Source organism: Paralichthys olivaceus, chromosome 3, assembly GCF_024713975.1.
Source record: "Paralichthys olivaceus isolate ysfri-2021 chromosome 3, ASM2471397v2, whole genome shotgun sequence".
NCBI classification, from domain to species: Eukaryota; Metazoa; Chordata; class Actinopteri; order Pleuronectiformes; family Paralichthyidae; genus Paralichthys; species Paralichthys olivaceus.
In genome coordinates, this window is record NC_091095.1 from 247501 (window position 1) to 267871 (window position 20371).

Sequence of the window (20371 nt, forward strand, 5' to 3'; positions counted from 1 at the left end):
CAGCAGCCGGGACAGAGCATCTCCTCCTGAGGGCTCCCTCTCAGGATGAACAGAAGTGCAATAGATGCCATGTTTAACACAGCACATGAACAAAGAACAGTATTTCCAACATTGATGAGAAAAGATAAATATACACATAAATATCTATATATAAATATACACACACATACATACATATATAAATAAATATACATACGTTTTATGTGTATATATATATATATGTATATATATATATATATATATGTGTATATACATGTATCGTACACGGTGCAGGATCGTGTTGGCAGCTGGTCACAGATCCTGATGGTGTCAGATGATCCTGGACCATGATCACAAGACGTCTTGATACACAACATGTCTCCTCATCTTCATCAGTAACTCCTCAGTTCATGTGTCTGCTCCTTCATCTCTGTCAGACATGTCCTCATGTACAAATACTTTAAACCTGAAGTTACAAACTGTTTCTTCTAATGTAGAGAATCTGTTGTTGTGTTGATGTCTTCAGTTCATCAGCATCTATTGTCCTCGTGTCCTGGAGACGGATCCTCACATGTGAGCTTCAGTTACTGCTCAGAAAGTGTCTCTGTAGTTTGACTCTTGTTGAGTGAAGGACAGAGGACGCTGCTGCTTGTTGACATCGATGAGACAAATTTATTTGTAGTGTCATATTGACAAATCCCAGTTTGTTTCATAGATCTTAACAAGGTGCAACATCATCTGATGGTAACTCTCGACAAGATTTAAACACCTTTATTATCAAGGAGAGTCAGAGGTGACATCACTTCCTGTCCGTTCTGGGACATAGATGCTGTGTGTAACAGAACACGTCATCAAATATCTTCTTTAACAACTAAAAACACAAACCACAAACAGCGGAAGTTTAACAACCGAAAAGAGTTTTAGTTTGTCGACACTTTTATTACAAAATGATTTTTATTTACAGTCGATCATACACATAACAAGAAGTGGTGTGATGGAACGGAAGTTTCTGTATCCAGACCTGATCTCCTGGTGTTCACCTGGTCAACTTTGACCTCCAGGTGAGGTCAAGTGGGGTCAGGTGAGCAGTGCCGGAGGGATCCTCCTCCAGAGACCTCCACACAGACAGTTTTTGATCCAGCGCTGCTCCCACTGCTTCATGGCGTTCGTCTTGTTGGGAGAACGAAGCATCGTCACACAGCCACACCTGCAAACACACACACACACACACACACACACACACACACACACACACTTTGTAAATATGATACTATACAAATAAGATTTGATTGATGATTGACTGAAGAACATGTTGGACTTGACTTCACATAAAACTAGATAAACGACATAAACCAGAGAAAAGGAAAGAGTGTGTGTTAAATCTGTATATTCACAAACAACATGCAGACTACAACAGACGATGCTCTCTGACCTCCACGTTCATTGCTCTGAAGATACTTGGTGCTTCTGTGTTGGTTCAGATTGTACCGGGTTGTGATTGAGGGTTATACACATACAGTGAGAGACGCGTAACAATTCCGTCTTCGTGTATCTCAAACTGTGGTCACTGACCACGATTTCGGTTTTGGTTCGAGAATCATACAGCCTTAATCTTCAGTGATTTCAGAGAATGAGAACCGGACAGATAACGTGACATCACGTCCTGCTGTGACTTAATTTCCTGTAGACTCACCTGGTGCAGGCTTTACTCTCCTCCGTGGGACAAACTCCCATATGAACACAGCGGAGGTGATCCATCTTCTGAGGACCAGGACTCCTGAGGAGAGAGAGACAGACACACAAACGGATCAGACTGATAACATTCATCAATATAAAATAAATCCTGACAGGAAGCAAGAGGATCATGATCACCACCTGATCAATATCCAGAATTATATCCAGATACAGACTCTGACATAAAGACCTGGACTCGGAGACGAGGACTCAGAGACTCAGATTTGCGTTACCTGGTGAACACCTCCAGAGGAGCCGTGCCTCCTCCCCCGGGCAGAGACGAAGCTTTTCCAAACTGCAGTCTGAGCGGGTGTTTTGCCTGCAGCCTCACGATGACGCCGTCGTTCACCGGCAGCCAGTCCATCCCGGGCACCAGCAGCTGACTGGGCAGCAGGCAGCACTCGTCTATCAACGTCTCGTCAGGGTCCTGGGGGGGGCCGTCGTCCCGAGCTGAGACAGAAATCAGAGCTGTTGATCAGCAGATTTAATATTTAATAAACAAATCCTTAAACAATAATTCAGTTTTTATTAAACAGGCGACCGCATCATCTGCAGACATCACACGTCTGTCTCATGACGACACTGGTCACATGGTCACAGAGTGAATGTGATTGGCTGACTAACATCATGGGACAGATCAAACACATTATTCTGTATAATAATGAGGTAAGTTCCTCAGCTGCCAATCACTGCTGCGGATCAGACACAGTCCAGGTCCTGACGGATCAGACCAGGTCCGAGCTGCGAGGAATGGGTTCTGATGGTGAGGTTCTTACAGCAGAGCCATAGCTTGGTGAGCAGTCGGAACAGCAGCTGCATGCTGTCCTGGTTGTCAGACGTGGCGGTGAATGTGGGCAGACACCCGGGTTTCAAAAGACCCCAGATCCTGATCATCACCAACATCTCCCTCAGCATCCCCAGAGACACCCCGTCCCTCATGAAGCCGAACCCGGGCCGGACAATGGAGCCCTGCAGGACACAGAACCAGCGGGTTCAGAGTTCAATTCCGAAGTGAACAGTGTGTGCGGGGGGGTGGATGTTGCTCACTTGGTTGGGTAGGTTGGCGAGCAGGTAGAGGACGAAGTCTCCCACCCACTGGATGAGCTGCTGCAGCGACTGAAGGGGGGGGCCGTCCAACACAAACTCCTCCGTTTTCAGGTTGATCATCACCTTATCAATATCTGAGGAAACAGATCAATAATCACCAGGAGCCTCATTTATAACCCATCTTTCTGACGGACGCCACTTCTCATGCAATCGTTGGGATTTCTGAAAACAGACATCGTTTGCTAACTCTGCACGATGCGTATGAACATTTTGGAGACGGGAAAATGACGATGCAGACGTGAGGAAGTGATCTGAAGCAGATTGACGATCCACTTCATCATTACAATAAACCAACTGTGTTATTTGTGTTCGTGCAACAGAACTATTTCATAAGAACCTTCAGCTGTTAAAGATATAAAACAACTTAAAGCAACTTACGGTAAAATAGTAAAAATATCAGTTACAGGACCGAGTGATTAATAGTTTTTAATAATATCTTCTATATCATTGTGCCTGTATCACCAAGTACGACTGTAGTCTTCATAGTTTTCAACGTCCATTTCCAAATGATGTCCCAATGTGGAGGTTAAGATCTTACTTATGTTTTATATTTATCTATTTGGTTTCAAATTACAGGGACAATTATCATTATTAAACAATTGTGTAAATGAGACAGTTAAGACATGAGCAGGTGTGAGGACAAATAAAAGAGATGAGACACACACACACTTCATAAGAGAAGAGTGAAGGTCTCCCAAGCTCCTCGCCTGCAACATGAACACAAGGTGTGGGATTATCTGTTGACCTCTTAGGAAAAGACATACAAACTGTTTTCTTTACATTTAGGTGGAGACAGGAACTGGTCAGCCACTGTGTGACATCACTCTGTCAGCTCACATGCAGCTTGCTGTTTGGTTGTTGCAAACAGCAAGCTGCATGTGCAGGTAGAGGATGAAGTCTCCCACCCACTGGATGAGCTGCTGCAGCGACTGAAGGGGGGGGCCTTCACCCATGGCACCGACAACTCCTTCATCTCACGTAGATTTGGTATTGCCCAGTAGGAAACCGTGAGCTGTTTCGGTTGTTAAGATGGCTACTAATGTTCTACTACATATCTTTCAACCGGATTGTTGTAAACATAAATGCTGCAGTGATGCTGCGTGACGGCTGCAGTGATAGAACGATTAGTGGAGTTTTAGTATGAATCCTATGAACTGTTTTGTAAATGAGGAAACACAGATCAATAATCACCAGGGTCGGTGTTCTTGGCACAGATTTCCGTCAGGCGGTCTCCGGGGCTCTTGTCTGGCGTGTTGAGGACGTGCGGTCGCAGCAGAGACTTCAGTGTCGAGCTGATCGCCATCAGCAGCAGTTTGGCGTGGAAGTCACAGGCTCGAGCTGCCGTCGCCGTGGAGAGTTTACAGAGCGACGCCTTCACTGCCACAATACGAGTCGCCAAAACCTGAAACACACAGGAGCACCGAGGCATTGTGGGAAATGTAGTTTACTGCTGCTGTTTCTGAGAATGAGCAGGAATCTTAAAAAGAGAGTTTCCACAGTAACGTGATGTCGGGAAACGTTAGATGATGTCACATGATTTCAGAGGAGCCTGTTTTAACATGTTTTAAATATGTTAAAACATTTTAAATATTTGATGTAATGATTTTAACATATTAAAACATATTAGATATAAAATGTCAACGTGTTAAAACTGATGAAAAAGTCAAATCTCTGATCTTAATTAAATGAACAATGTTTTATTAAAAGACAGACGCTGCTCGTGCTCCCATCATGCCTTGCTGAAACCTGAGCTGTGTATTGAGTTAGACGTGTGACTCCAGACTCCCATGATGCCTTGCTCACCTGCTGCAGAGCCTGGTTCTGCCTCATGTACTCTTCATGCAGTTTCTCCACCAGGTTGTGGACCATGGTTGGCTGAACGTGCAGCAGAACGTCCCACCAGTCGTAGCCCGTCACCATGCAGTACTCCAGCAGGAACAGCAGGTGGCGCAGTGTTGTGTTCATCTCCAGCACCTGACCCATAGAGGGCGACACCCGCAACATGTGGAGCTGAGGACGAAACCACATGTGACAGGGGATTAAAGTTTGTTCATCAGGTCAAGTTACAACCAGTGGAGCATCGACTCTGACGACGCAGAGACACTAGACCCCTGAGCTCCCAGAATTCAGTCTGTTGTCCCTAAAGTCTCTAAAAGTAGAGGAGGAGCCAAACTCCTCTCCTGTGGAGAACTGCAGCTGCATCATGGATCCTGATCATGGACCATAGATCATGGTGGTGGATCCTGATCATGGACCATAGATCATGATGGTGGACGTTGCTGCTTGTTAGAGACAAATCAAACGTGATTTGATCTGATTTATTATTTCCACTCCATAAACTCCTTGTTTAATCGCGGCTCATTAATTGTGCAGCTCATCCGTGTTGCACTAGATGAGTTGAATGAATCATTGTCCTGTGGATGTTTGTCTCCACCGATCAGAGCGGTTTCTGTCACATATACTATAGAAATCTGACCTTGTGATTCTTCACTGACGCGACTTCAGTCTTTATCATATATTGATCATATGTGAACGATAACTCCGACCCTGCGACTGCTGTGGCTCTCCAGGTTCACGTCTCCTCACCTTTCCGTGGTTATCGACACCAGTCAGCGCCAGAGACGTCCAGGAGAACTGAAGGGCCTTGAAGTGGAGCGCAGGACCTCCGGTTCTCTGTCGCTTGATGGCGGACTCGTCTCCGGGTCGCTGACTGGATGAGGAGGAGGAGCCGTAGAAAACGCCCATGGTGTGAAGAGACAGACGGTGGAGGATCTGAATACTGCCATCATGAAAAGCCAGAGCCAGACCTGAACACAGGAGAGTCACGTTTCAAACACACTGAACGAATAAAGATCCACATTCACAAAACATCTGCGTTACAAACGTTACAACAGAGCCAATCACACGCAGACGTTAAAGTCTGGACATTTTCTGGAACTTTTCCTGGTGCAGTGTGTAAACACAGGTGGAGTCTCCTCACCAAGTCCGGGACAGAACTTGGTGTCTGACGCCACCTTCAGGTCGGTGTTGGAGATGGAGATGGGCAGTTTGGGCAGAGCGACAGCTGAGACTCGTTCCAGGTCGTTAGTGGTCGTCAATATCCTCCACTTCAAGATGGTGGGCTGCTTCTCTCCCACTGACAAACGGGGGGGGGGGGGTGTAAGCATTAGCTCGTCATCTCTTCACATCAGAACCAGCGTTGGTTTGTTTCTTACCAACTGGTGAACGATGCTGGAAGATGTTGTTGACAGGAAGTCCCTCCTTCCTCAGAGACCAACACTCTACAATACTGCCGCTCTGGTTAGACGCACAGAGGAGAACCTACACACACACACACACACACACACACACACACACACACACACACACACACACACACACAGTTTTCCTCTCTGAGTCGTCGGAGCTGCTCTTTCTTTAACATGTAAAGAACCTCGACAGAATGTATGTTATGATTTGATGCTATAAAAATGAATAAATAAAAAGTTCTCTCAGGTTAAAGTAGTTATCTCGGTTTAAACTAGTTGTCCCTGGTTGAACTAGTTACCTGTTCAGAGTTCTCTCGGGTCAGGAACTTAAGGTGGGTCACAGCCGGGTACTTCTCTCTTCTCAGGGGGTCGGTGGTGCAGCGCAGGAACAGCGACGGTAACAGTTCAGTGTCGATGCGACACTTCTCACTGACCACGCTCACCACCACCTGAACACAGGACACGTGAACGGTTATGAACCCGGTTAATTGACGACAGTGTAATGGATAAAAAAGCGAGTCCTGGTTCAGACCTTGTAGAACTGAACGGGAGACGAGCTACTGCCGTCGGTCGCCGCCACCACAATGTTCCCTCCTCCAGTGAAAGCGATGTCAGCCAACGCCACCCGACCTCTTAGCCGGCACAGACTCTCGCTGGCCGTCAACAGAGCGTCACCTGGCTTCAACAGCGACACCGTGACTAATCCGCTCACTGTCACAGCCAACCAGCCCTCCATCGGCTTCCCGCCAAACAGAGTCAGAGACGGAGAGAACTTCACCCGAGAGAACTTCTCACCGAAGTTTGTCGAGCCCGACTGAAGCAGTAAGACACAAGAACATTTTGACCTTGGACCTCACTGATGCGTTATTCCCTGATTGACATGTATGTTACATATATCTCTACTTGATTCTATAAGTCGTTACCATCTCGACGTGCAGCGCCAGTTTGACGCCGTTATGAAGCCAGCTCAGAGCCACGATTGGATCTCCATCCAGAGAGCTGGACAGGACGCTCTCCCAGCTGTTCACCAGGTGATCTGACATCGACCAGCATTTAATCTGACCGTCACCGTCGGCCGACAGCAGCCTCGAGCCTCAACACACACACACACCATTCAATACATCAAGACATGTGGAACAAAGACAAGTCTATACTTCCTGATCAGCCAAGACCTCACCTGATTGGTCCCACTCCAGACAGGAAATGACCTCAGTGTGTCCAGAGTTGATTGAATAAATGTCCCACGGGTGTTCAGTGTCCATGATGTGGATCATGTGACTGACATCTGTAACACAGACACACGGAAAGGATTAATGTGTGATCATTAATGTGCGAGATGATGATGTCATGTCTGTGCTGCAGGTGAGTACCTTTGTCGTCGTCGTCGTTCTTCAGGTCTGTGGTGAAGGCCACCAGGTTCCTGCAGGACCAGGAACAGACCAGAGGGATGGACGGACAGTGAGTGCTCCTCTGACGTCTGTCCCACTCACAGACGTACGCCAGCTCCATTATTCCTCCACAGATGAAGAAGCTGGACGTTAACACGAAGTCTCACCTGGAGACAGGATGCACATGTGAGACCACAGTGACTGTCTCACCACCTCAGAGACACAGTGACTGTCTCACCACCTCAGAGACACAGAGACACAGTGACTGTCTCACCACCTCAGAGACACAGTGACGCTCTCACCACCTCAGAGACACAGTGACTGTCTCACCACCTCAGAGACACAGTGACTGTCTCACCACCTCAGAGACACAGTGACTGTCTCACCACCTCAGAGACACAGTGACTGTCTCACCACCTCAGAGACACAGTGACTGTCTCACCACCTCAGAGACACAGAGACACAGTGACTGTCTCACCACCTCAGAGACACAGTGACACAGAGACTGTCTCACCACCTCAGAGACACAGAGACACAGTGACTGTCTCACCACCTCAGAGACACAGTGACACAGAGACTGTCTCACCACCTCAGAGACACAGAGACACAGTGACTGTCTCACCACCTCAGAGACACAGAGACTGTCTCACCACCTCAGAGACACAGAGACACAGTGACTGTCTCACCACCTCAGAGACACAGTGACTGTCTCACCACCTCAGAGACACAGAGATGATTAAGATTTGAGAACAAACATGGATATTGTCTTTGTTCCGCTCCAGTCAGATCACAGACTAGTTAACTAGTTAACAGATACTAGTTAAAGTTGGTTAGTTATTATTCAATCAAATACACAAGTGAACTGAAGGTTAGCTGCTAACATTAGCTTACTTACTATGGTTTGATTTCAGTGACGCTGAAACCAATAAAAATAAATCCTTCCTTAAAAACGACGAATCAACTTTAGATGAAACTATCAAAGCGAACCGTGACGTCAGTTTGAGCAGTTTAAACTTAACGTGACGGAGAAGAATGAAAACAAGCGTCCATTGAAGCGAGCGTCAGGACCCCGCGCTCACAGAGCTGCCCCACACGTGCCTGACTGTAAAACACACGTCGTCTCTGCAGATCATTAAAAACTTCACCAACAAACCAACTATTCATTTCCACGGGCTGGTTTGCACCTGACAGAGAAGATCCCTACACATTTCATACAGGTACAGGAAGTACAACTAGTATATCTCGTATAGACAAAGAAGATTATTTTACAAGTAAAAACAGATATTCTACAAGTACGAACTAAAAATGATCACGTGACGATTTTCTCCCAATGTCCTGAGTAAATCAGTTTATATACAGTCTGTAGTTTATATACAGTCTGTAGTTTATATACAGTCTGTGGTTTATAAACAGTCTGTAGTTTATATAGAATCTGTAGTTTATAGACAGTCTATAGTTTATATACAGTCTGTAGTTTATATACAGTCTGTGGTTTATATACAGTCTGTGGTTTATATACAATCTGTAGTTTATATACAGTCTGTAGTTTATATACAATCTGTAGTTTATATACTGTCTGTAGTTTATATACAGTCTGTAGTTTATATACAGTCTGTGGTTTATATACAGTCTGTAGTTTATATACAGTCTGTGGTTTATATACAGTCTGTGGTTTATATACAGTCTGTGGATTATAGACAGTCTGTAGTTTATATACAGTCTGTAGTTTATATACAGTCTGTAGTTTATATAGAATCTGTAGTTTATAGACAGTCTATAGTTTATATACAGTCTGTAGTTTATATACAGTCTGTGGTTTATATACAGTCTGTGGTTTATATACAATCTGTAGTTTATATACAGTCTGTAGTTTATATACAATCTGTAGTTTATATACTGTCTGTAGTTTATATACAGTCTGTAGTTTATATACAGTCTGTGGTTTATAAACAGTCTGTGGTTTATATACAGTCTGTAGTTTATATACAGTCTGTAGTTTATATACAGTCTGTAGTTTATATACAGTCTGTGGTTTATATACAGTCTGTGGTTTATATACAGTCTGTAGTTTATATACAGTCTGTGGTTTATATACAGTCTGTGGTTTATATACAGTCTGTAGTTTATATACAGTCTGTGGTTTATATACAGTCTGTGGTTTATATACAGTCTGTGGTTTATATACAGTCTGTAGTTTATATACAGTCTGTGGTTTATATACAGTCTGTGGTTTATATACAGTCTGTAGTTTATATACAGTCTGTAGTTTATATACAGTCTGTAGTTTATATAGAATCTGTAGTTTATATACAATCTGTAGTTTATATACAGTCTGTAGTTTATATACAGTCTGTGGTTTATATACAATCTGTAGTTTATATACAGTCTGTAGTTTATATACAGTCTGTGGTTTATATACAATCTGTAGTTTATATACAGTCTGTAGTTTATATAGAATCTGTAGTTTATATACAATCTGTAGTTTATATACAGTCTGTAGTTTATATACAGTCTGTGGTTTATATACAATCTGTAGTTTATATACAGTCTGTAGTTTATATACAGTCTGTAGTTTATATACAATCTGTGGTTTATATACAATCTGTAGTTTATATACAATCTGTAGTTTATATACAGTCTGTAGTTTATATACAGTCTGTAGTTTATATACAGTCTGTAGTTTATATACAATCTGTAGTTTATATACAGTCTGTAGTTTATATAGAATCTGTGGTTTATATACAGTCTGTAGTTTATATACAGTCTGTAGTTTATATACAGTCTGTGGTTTATATACAATCTGTAGTTTATATACAGTCTGTGGTTTATATACAGTCTGTGGTTTATATACAGTCTGTAGTTTATATACAGTCTGTAGTTTATATACAGTCTGTAGTTTATATACAGTCTGTAGTTTATAAACAGTCTGTGGTTTATATACAGTCTGTGGTTTATATATAGTCTGTAGTTTATATACAGTCTGTGGATTATAGACAGTCTGTAGTTTATATACAGTCTGTAGTTTATATACAGTCTGTAGTTTATATAGAATCTGTAGTTTATATACAGTCTGTGGTTTATATACAGTCTGTAGTTTATATACAGTCTGTAGTTTATATAGAATCTGTAGTTTATATACAGTCTGTAGTTTATATACAGTCTGTAGTTTATATAAAGTCTGTGGTTTATATACAGTCTGTAGTTTATATACAGTCTGTAGTTTATATACAGTCTGTAGTTTATATAGAATCTGTAGTTTATATACAATCTGTAGTTTATATACAGTCTGTAGTTTATATACAGTCTGTGGTTTATATACAATCTGTAGTTTATATACAGTCTGTAGTTTATATACAGTCTGTGGTTTATATACAATCTGTAGTTTATATACAGTCTGTAGTTTATATAGAATCTGTAGTTTATATACAATCTGTAGTTTATATACAGTCTGTAGTTTATATACAGTCTGTGGTTTATATACAATCTGTAGTTTATATACAGTCTGTAGTTTATATACAGTCTGTAGTTTATATACAATCTGTGGTTTATATACAATCTGTAGTTTATATACAATCTGTAGTTTATATACAGTCTGTAGTTTATATACAGTCTGTAGTTTATATACAATCTGTAGTTTATATACAGTCTGTAGTTTATATAGAATCTGTGGTTTATATACAGTCTGTAGTTTATATACAGTCTGTGGTTTATATACAATCTGTAGTTTATATACAGTCTGTAGTTTATATACAGTCTGTAGTTTATATACAATCTGTGGTTTATATACAATCTGTAGTTTATATACAATCTGTAGTTTATATACAGTCTGTAGTTTATATACAGTCTGTAGTTTATATACAGTCTGTGGTTTATATACAATCTGTAGTTTATATACAGTCTGTGGTTTATATACAGTCTGTGGTTTATATACAGTCTGTAGTTTATATACAGTCTGTAGTTTATATACAGTCTGTAGTTTATATACAGTCTGTAGTTTATAAACAGTCTGTGGTTTATATACAGTCTGTGGTTTATATATAGTCTGTAGTTTATATACAGTCTGTGGATTATAGACAGTCTGTAGTTTATATACAGTCTGTAGTTTATATACAGTCTGTAGTTTATATAGAATCTGTAGTTTATATACAGTCTGTGGTTTATATACAGTCTGTAGTTTATATACAGTCTGTAGTTTATATAGAATCTGTAGTTTATATACAGTCTGTAGTTTATATACAGTCTGTAGTTTATATACAGTCTGTGGTTTATATACAGTCTGTAGTTTATATACAGTCTGTAGTTTATATACAGTCTGTAGTTTATATAGAATCTGTAGTTTATATACAATCTGTAGTTTATATACAGTCTGTAGTTTATATACAGTCTGTGGTTTATATACAATCTGTAGTTTATATACAGTCTGTAGTTTATATACAGTCTGTGGTTTATATACAATCTGTAGTTTATATACAGTCTGTAGTTTATATAGAATCTGTAGTTTATATACAATCTGTAGTTTATATACAGTCTGTAGTTTATATACAGTCTGTGGTTTATATACAATCTGTAGTTTATATACAGTCTGTAGTTTATATACAGTCTGTAGTTTATATACAATCTGTGGTTTATATACAATCTGTAGTTTATATACAATCTGTAGTTTATATACAGTCTGTAGTTTATATACAGTCTGTAGTTTATATACAATCTGTAGTTTATATACAGTCTGTAGTTTATATAGAATCTGTGGTTTATATACAGTCTGTAGTTTATATACAGTCTGTAGTTTATATACAGTCTGTGGTTTATATACAATCTGTAGTTTATATACAGTCTGTGGTTTATATACAGTCTGTGGTTTATATACAGTCTGTAGTTTATAGACAGTCTGTCCCTCTGCAGCCTCCGTACTCTGGATTTTACCTGTTGTCTCATTGTTCATCTCAACACACGGAGAAACTGTCAAAGTCTTCATGACCTGGAAAACACACACACACACACACACACACACACACACACACACACACACACACACACACACACACACACGCTCTCTAATTGAAACACGCCCCCCTCTCTCCTCTGGGACCTCTTATTGTTAGTGTCATTATCTCGGTGTCATCTGATTGGCTGCGGATGTTTATCAGTCGTCGGAACCACGCCCACTCATCATTGGCTTGGACGGGCCCCGCCCCCCTATGGTCCTGTCAGACTGAACTGTGGGAAAAACCCAGAGCGTCGACTCACACACCTGTCCCACCCCCTCTGACGTCATAAACACCTGGGACACGATTTTATCATGTTACAATTAAGTTATTTAAATAAAGTTATTTAATTTTAATAACTAAATAACACACACACACACACACACTGTTTACCCTGACCAGGTTTTGATGAACTTTCAGGAAACAGTAACAACAACAACAACAACAACAACAACAACAACAACAGTAACCTTCAATAAAAACATTTATTTTACAAATCAAACTTAGCTTCATTCAAACAAATGAAACAGGACACTTTAATGTGTTCAGTAATACAAACATAGACAATACACAACACCAGAGAGAACATGTTACTCAACGTTCAACAGCCTGAGACAAGAGCCCCTCCCCCGATACAGAGGATCGCAGGTGCCAATCACATTCCATCTGTATTCTGACATTGCTGAATTAAACTGCGTGATTTCACAATAAAAGCCCATCACTGCTCTTACTGTAAAGGCTTTTTTGATGAAGGAGACACAGGTGTAACAGCTTCACAAGTTTAATGACGTCAGAGTCCGAATATCTGAGACGCACCTGAACGCAGCACGACACAAAGATATTTTTCAATTTTCAATTTCAACAATGAAAGAAAATTAGCTACGATGACAAACCACAGGTTTTTATAGAAGAATAAAAATAAAATCACCAATGTTTCTTTAACATTAAAGAAACTTCATGTGGTTACTGACGATTCTGTTTCAACACAGAACTTTATATCAACACTCTGACAGAGTGAACACACACACATACACAGTCGTGTTCTGGATTTAAACGAGTTCCAGCTGTGAGCCAACATGGCGGATCAGGACCTCCCAGTGTGTATGGACCTGATCAGCTGAAGGTGAAGGTCTGGACCCAGATCTTCCGTCAGAGTCTCCCTCCACCAAACTCTCACAGCTGGAGAGTGGCGACAGTGCCCCCTGCAGCCTATCTACCTCTAGCTCCAGGCTCTCCGCTCGACCCCGGGGGACCTTCCCCAGGTTCTGCTCCGTCAGCAGCCTGCCCAGGAAGTTGATGTACCGGAGGGCGAGGCGCAGGGTCTCGTTCTTGCTAAGCTTTCTGTCGGGGGGGTGGGTGGGGATGAGCCGCCGCAGCTCGGCAAATGCTCCGTTAACGTTCTGCTGCCGGCAACGTTCCCGACTGTTGGTGAAGAACCGCTGGACAACCAGAGAACCAGAACCTGAGGAGAGGTCAGCTGGAGTTAACACGATGATCAAGAGCAATCAGCTGATCGATGATTAACGATCAGTGAGTTGACTCATAATTTAACAACAGAATAATAAACTATTTATTTAACTGTTTAAGCGTTTATATTTGATATATATATACGTATATATATGTATATATATATATACACACAACTGTTTTGTCCCTCTGCAGCCTCCGTACTCTGGATTTTACCTGTTGTCTCATTGTTCATCTCAACACACGGAGAAACTGTCAAAGTCTTCATGACCTGGAAAACACACACACACACACACACACACACACACACACACACACACACAGAGGCATGTGAGTATTTGTCGTCATCAATTTAAACCTGATCATTAGTCTCTGAAAATGACCTCAGACCCTGTGACCTGTGAAATGAAATCTTACCCGTGATGCAGGTGCAGGACTCTTGGCTCAGCGGCTCTTCAGCAGCAGGTTGTAGGTTCAGTGTCTGAGCTTCAGTGTCTCCTCAGCCTTTTATACCCACCTGCCCCCGCCCCCTGTGCGTCGTGACATGTGGTTTCCATGGAGATGTCATTAATAGCGACAGCCCCATTAAACAGAGAGCAGGGCCCAGGAAGCAGCAGCACCCAGGGGACACCCCCCCCCAATATATGTATATGTATATAAAATGAGGAGTCCTGATCTGAACCAGTTCCAGTGTGAAGGGGCTCAGAAAGCTGTGACGTGACTTGAGTTTCTCAGTAAAGACACAAGGAGTTTAGTTTTAAACTTGATGAAAACATCTGTTGTTGACATCAGATCTGATCACAGGTAATAAGTCAGGTCAAATAAAAAGATCAAAGCACGCCGCCTCTTTGAAACGTAAATAAAAGTTTCAGCGATTCGATTATAAAGTTGATTTAAAGCTTCTCTTTATTTCCTTTTCTCTTCTTTGGACTTATTCTTACAGTTTTTAGCAGCTCAGTCAGTAACTTACTGCTCCTGTGTGTGTGTGTCTGTGTTTGTGTGTCTGTCTGTGTGTGTGTGTGTGTGTGTGTGTGTGTGTGTGTGTGTGTCTGTCTGTGTGTGTGTGTGTGTGTGTGTGTGTGTCTGTGGCTTTGTGTGAGTGTGTGTGTCTGTGTGTGTGTGTGTGTCTGTCTGTGTGTGTGTGTGTGTGTGTGTGTCTGTCTGTGTGTGTGTGTGTCTGTCTGTGTGTGTGTGTCTGTCTTGGTTTGTGTGTGTGTGTCTGTGTGTGTGTGTGTGTGTGAGTGTCTGTTTGAGTGTGTGTGTGTCTGTGTGTGTGTCTGTCTGTGTGTCTGTGTGTGTGTGTCTGTGTCTGTGTCTCTGTGTGTGTGTGTGTGTGAGTGTCTGTGTGTGTGTGTCTGTCTGTGTGTGTGTGTGTGTGAGTGTCTGTGTGTGTGTGTGAGTGTGTGTGTGTCTGTGTGTGTGTGTGTGTGATGGACCCTCAGTGTGGTTGAAACAGTAGAAATAATAAATCAATTTAAAATCAATATGTGTTGATGTGTTTAATAAACAGTGAGAAGATTATAAACACTGTTGCTATGGTTACATCTGGCGGAGACTTTAGGAAACGCTGCTGCTCCACAGGCTCCACCCCTCGTCTGAAAGTTCCCCACATGTTCCTGTTGTTGTGAACGAGTCAGATGATCTGCTGCTGCACACACACTGACTACACATGTCTACACAACATGTCTACACAACATGTCTACACAACATGACTACACAACATGTCTACACAACATGACTACACAACATGACTACACAACATGTTACACAGTTCACATGTGGAAACATCTTTAGTTTGGACGGAGCACGGAGGTGGTTTTAGTTTAAAAGTCGTTCTCACACAGGCTCCTCCTCCAGAGACGATTCTCTCTGGAGTTCAGGTCTGAAAGCAGCTTAATTGAAACACGCCCCTCTCTCTCCTCTGGGACCTGTTATTGTTGGTGTCTCTCTCTCAGAGTCATCTGATTGGCTGCAGATGTTTATCAGTCGTCTGTTCCACTCCCACTCATCAGTGGCTTGTTGCAGTGACGGGCCCCGCCCCCTCCTGTGTGATATCTGTGATCCTGTCAGACTGAACTGTGGGAAAACTCAGAGCAGCGACTCACACAGGAGGAAGATGTTTTATTATCTGAAGCTTTTAATGTGAAAGGGTCCCCTGAGAGTCATGTGACAGAAAATAAATGAGAAACAGACGTTTCAATAACAATATTATCTCAGCGACTCAACTTGAATTTGTTAAAGTAGAAAACAGAATAAAGATCAACTCCCTTATTTAATGTGGATGTTCACAGATGTTAAAACTTCACACACATCTGATGTTTCATCAACAGGATCACGTCACAATTAAACAGAATTTATGTTGAGACGTCATTAAATGTTGGAGCTGATTCAATAAATGAGAAGGGTCCAATTGTGTGAAAACTAGTTATTGTTTGTTGCTCCTTTAAATCCTCTGTCCTTTATATATTGTTGAATTGTGACATCTGTTGGTCACATCCTACTACATCACTGAGAAACATCAGGTTATTTATTATTATTTATCTTATTTAAAGGTTCAGTGTGTAGAATTTAGTGATATCTAGTGTTGGAGTGTCATGTTGCAGCTGAATTTCCCTCCAGGTTTTAATGTTAAAGAGAAACTTTTTTTTCTGCAGCTGTTTACGGAAGTTAAAAAACCTGACGTCAAACAAACTCCGTTTGTTCAAGACAAACAAAAAGTCGGTTTCTTTTCTCAACACGTGACTGATAAAATGTTTTCTGATCAGACGATAAAACACTGAACTGTTTGTTTGATGATTTTTATCAATATTTATTGATTTTTTTCAGAAATAAAAGCAACAGATTTTAACTAAACTTTCAGAAAATGGTCAAAATAAAATAGTTTGCATCCTGTGACCATCAGGATCTGGAGATAAACAGTGTTGCTGCTCCTTTGATGCTGACACCACTGCAGAAAAAGAGATGATGTCAGTGAGCCAGTGAAAAAGATCAAAGGAAGGACGCCGTCATGAAAGGTAAAGAAACCCTGTCTCCTCATTGGTCCACTGTTTCTTTTTTCCTTCAGCAGGAAGTTGAAGTCATGTGACGTCTGTAAATGATGATGTCATCATTTATTCACAGAGCCACGTTATTTTAATGAACAGATAAACATGAAGGTGTGTGTCTCTGTGTGTATGAGTGTGTGTCTCTGTGTGTGTGTGTGTGTGTCTCTGTGTGTATGAGTGTGTGTGTCTGTTTCTCTGTGTGTATGAGTGTGTGTGTCTGTGTGTGTTTCTCTGTGTGTTTCTCTGTGTGTATGAGTGTGTGTCTCTGTGTGTATGAGTGTGTGTGTCTGTGTGTGTTTCTCTGTGTGTTTCTCTGTGTGTATGAGTGTGTGTCTCTGTGTGTATGAGTGTGTGTCTGTGTGTGTGGGTGTGGTCAAAAATGTTCAATCACGCAGCAGAAAACATAGAAAATGTGGTTGTTTAGTTTGAGTCCTTGGGGGCGGAGCTCCATTATCTGGACAGTTTCAGGTGGAACACGCCTCCTCGGTCTGATCAGTCACTGCTGCGTCGTGTCCGTCAGAAGTTTGAAGCTCAGAGTAAAACTCTCAGAAAAAGATGAGACTCAGAGGGAAGTTTGTCGTCATGACGATCATCACGATCACATCATCTGACGCCACATAAAAAAATATTGATTATCCTGCTCGGCTCCTGGAGCAGCTGTAGCTTTGGCATTAATCTGCATTCATTGTGATATTAATAAGAATAATAATAGAGTCTGATCAGTTCTCTCTCCTGATCCATAATCAATATCAGCTGACAGGATCCTGATCCACGTCTTCCTCTGGACTCATCTGAGCAGAGACACAGACACAATCAGATCAATACTTCGGTTACAGCGCGTCACCACAGTCCAGACGTGGACGCTGTCAGATGCTCAAAGTTCAAACTGAGAATTGAACTATAAACAAGGTTAAAACCTCTGGAGGCAGCGAGTTCACACACATGTAAACGATCCTCATGTGTTCTGGAGTAAAGTCAGATGTGACTGTTGTGCTGTTATTGTGATGTCACTGTGTTATTATTGTGTAGTTGTGTTGTTATTGTGTAGTTGTGTTGCTGACCTGCGGAGGCTGCGAGCCTCGAACAGTGTGTCGTCCTCGTCAGTCTCCACCTCCTCCATCTCCACCGACTCGTTGAGCAACAAACCATATTTCTTCCTCTGGATGGGTTTCTTCAGCCTGATGACATCATCATCATGAGACACACAGTTATCAGTCTGTTCACGATCTTATCACATCTCATCTCATTACATCTCATTACTTCTCCTGACGAACATTAACTCACAACTCATTAGTTCATCAGAGTCACATGTTCAGGAATTTAAAAATATTTATATATAATTTAAAGGTATAAATATTTATTTATAAATCTAACTGTATGGATCAGACACTACTTGTTCAATTGTGAGATTTATGAATGGACTTTGTTTAGAAGAAGTTCTGTTATCAAGGTAAAGTTCAAGAGAATATTTCAAAATTATCCACACAGTTTTCATTACTTAGTTAGTCAGTTAGTCTGTTAGTTAGTTTGGTAATCCTTTAGTTATTAAGTTAGTTAGTTCGTTATTTAATCAGTTAGGGTAAACTAACCCTGTCACTAACCTGTCTCTAACCCTGTCTCTAACCCTGTCTCTAACCTGTCACTAACCCTGTCACTAACCTGTCTCTAACCTGTCTCTAACCCTGTCTCTAACCTGTCACTAACCATGTCACTAACCCACTAACCTGTCTCTAACCTGTCTCTAACCTGTCTCTAACCCTGTCTCTAACCCTGTCTCTAACCTGTCACTAACCCTGTCACTAACCTGTCTCTAACCTGTCTCTAACCCTGTCTCTAACCTGTCACTAACCTGTCACTAACCCACTAACCTGTCACTAACCTGTCACTAACCTGTCTCTAACCTGTCACTAACCCGCAGGTAAACTAACTAAGTTCACTTTCATCTCTGTTGAACTTAGTTTGTGTGAGTGCGAAGTTAGTGGAGGTGACGTCACAGTGACGCTGCTGACCTCACGGCTCGGACCAGGAAGTACAGGACCCCGACCATGGAGACCCCGATGAGGACGTACAGGCTCCTCTGGATCATGGAGCTGTCCACGGTGAAGCTGCTCAGCGGAGCCCCGCTCAGGGTGGAGTTGACCCGGCTGGAGTTAGAGCTGGAGGGCCGGGGAGCCGCGGTGCTGCCGCCGGAGCCTCCGCTCACAAACACCGCCAGCACCAGGCAGCAGGTCGGGAGGAGAACCGGGAGGAGCACCGGGAGGAGCGGACAGGAGGTCATGTTCACCACGGGAACAGGAGCAGCTGATATCCGGTACCGGAGCTGAGCTTCTTCACGTTCACAGAACTGTTTACACTCACAACCAGGAAGTTCACTCCCACTACTGATGACGTACAGACACGTGGGCACGTCCCTACGCTTTAGGCTGCAGGTGAGCCGCCTGCCAATCAACCTCACCTGTACAGGTCTGATCTGTCAATCACAACAAGCATCAAAACAAAACCTGAACATAGAAAAGATGTTTGTGGACAGGAACATGTGTCTGAAACATCTGGACGCCTGTTTCCTGCTGCTTCAGCTGTTTGTTATTGTTGTTGACTTGTTGTGTGTTGTTATAGTTGTGTTGATGTTGTGTACATGTCCTGCTGTCTGATGCTTCCGGCTGTTTTCAAATTGACGTCACAGCTTCACATCTGGACAGAAGTTCAGCAAATACACCGTCACCTCGCTGACGTCACAGCGTCACTGTCGCTGTCTCACGATCAGAAGTGTATATAAGATGACGTCATAGAAACAACTGTAAAGATAATTCATGTTGTGTCAAGAAATTACAAATATATTTGTCAGATATTTCACTGAGATATATATATTTTTAAAAAGGAATAATCAAAACAAAGAATGACAATAATAATTATAAGGTTCATATTTTTGTTTATTTACTGTAGCTGGTTGTTATGGGTGGTTGCTATGAGGTTGCTATGTTACCAGAGTCAAATGATGGGATGAATAAAAATGAAAAAGTGAATAAAGTTGTTATATTATTTATTTTATATTTTATATATATATTGTTCATATTTGTCTATTTTACCAGCAGTTCGAGTCTTAATGTTAAAATCAGACATCATCTTAATGTTTCATCATCAAATATATTAAATTAAATGAAAGAATCAAATGAATGTCGCTCCTCAGTTCATCATGAACACACGTCATAAATAAAACAACAATAAACAGACCACGTGTTTCTGTTGTGTTGCGGGTTTGATTCCCGCAGGATCATCTCCTCCAGATGTCACGCAAACGTACATTTGTGTATTTAGGTTATTTCTGTATTGAGGTTGCAGTCAGAGGCTCCGCTGACTGACAGGCTGCTCGTCCAATGGGAGCGCGGTTTGACTCTAGAGCAGCGCTATGATTGGTGGAG

At 41.9% G+C, this 20371-nt stretch overlaps 3 protein-coding genes across 3 annotated transcripts; all 3 read right to left on the reverse strand.

Annotated features, from left to right (window-relative positions):
- Positions 1 to 897: 897 nt before the first annotated feature.
- med16 (mediator complex subunit 16) lies at positions 898 to 8552 on the reverse strand. Its single transcript, XM_069519507.1, has 16 exons — positions 8352 to 8552; positions 7439 to 7623; positions 7246 to 7353; positions 6992 to 7161; positions 6601 to 6882; positions 6368 to 6517; positions 6036 to 6141; positions 5801 to 5956; positions 5407 to 5627; positions 4624 to 4830; positions 4012 to 4222; positions 2761 to 2894; positions 2490 to 2682; positions 1947 to 2163; positions 1673 to 1756; positions 898 to 1186 (listed from the first exon to the last, which is right to left on the reverse strand). Exons 2-16 carry the CDS (start codon positions 7575 to 7577, stop codon positions 1057 to 1059), a joined length of 2508 nt encoding a protein of 835 aa, XP_069375608.1. The 5' UTR covers positions 7578 to 7623; positions 8352 to 8552; the 3' UTR covers positions 898 to 1056.
- A 4355-nt stretch (positions 8553 to 12907) lies between these two features.
- Positions 12908 to 16542, reverse strand: LOC109644252 (T-cell acute lymphocytic leukemia protein 1 homolog). The gene is made up of 3 exons (XM_069519726.1): positions 14326 to 16542; positions 14125 to 14179; positions 12908 to 13903 (listed from the first exon to the last, which is right to left on the reverse strand). The coding sequence occupies exons 2-3, from the start codon at positions 14174 to 14176 to the stop codon at positions 13491 to 13493; spliced, it is 465 nt and encodes a 154-aa protein (XP_069375827.1). The 5' UTR covers positions 14177 to 14179; positions 14326 to 16542; the 3' UTR covers positions 12908 to 13490.
- A 150-nt stretch (positions 16543 to 16692) lies between these two features.
- Positions 16693 to 20355, reverse strand: fam174c (family with sequence similarity 174 member C). Its single transcript, XM_069519731.1, has 3 exons — positions 18962 to 20355; positions 18014 to 18130; positions 16693 to 17743 (listed from the first exon to the last, which is right to left on the reverse strand). The coding sequence occupies exons 1-3, from the start codon at positions 19228 to 19230 to the stop codon at positions 17740 to 17742; spliced, it is 390 nt and encodes a 129-aa protein (XP_069375832.1). The 5' UTR covers positions 19231 to 20355; the 3' UTR covers positions 16693 to 17739.
- Positions 20356 to 20371: the final 16 nt, after the last annotated feature.

Excerpts from the sequence above, each read along its gene's own strand:
- med16 (XM_069519507.1), bottom strand. The coding sequence starts at position 7,577 with ATGGAGCTGGCGTACGTCTGTGAGTGGGACAGACGTCAGAGGAGCACT. Across the intron at positions 6,518-6,600 it reads CTCCCGTTCAGTTCTACAAG|GTGGTGGTGAGCGTGGTCAG; the intron begins GTCTGAACCAGG and ends TCCTGTGTTCAG. Across the intron at positions 4,831-5,406 it reads GTGTCGATAACCACGGAAAG|CTCCACATGTTGCGGGTGTC; the intron begins GTGAGGAGACGT and ends TTTCGTCCTCAG.
- LOC109644252 (XM_069519726.1), bottom strand. The coding sequence starts at position 14,176 with ATGAAGACTTTGACAGTTTCTCCGTGTGTTGAGATGAACAATGAGACA. Across the intron at positions 13,904-14,124 it reads GATGAACAATGAGACAACAG|GTTCTGGTTCTCTGGTTGTC; the intron begins GTAAAATCCAGA and ends ACCTCTCCTCAG.
- fam174c (XM_069519731.1), bottom strand. The coding sequence starts at position 19,230 with ATGACCTCCTGTCCGCTCCTCCCGGTGCTCCTCCCGGTTCTCCTCCCG. Across the intron at positions 18,131-18,961 it reads TTCCTGGTCCGAGCCGTGAG|GCTGAAGAAACCCATCCAGA; the intron begins GTCAGCAGCGTC and ends TGATGTCATCAG.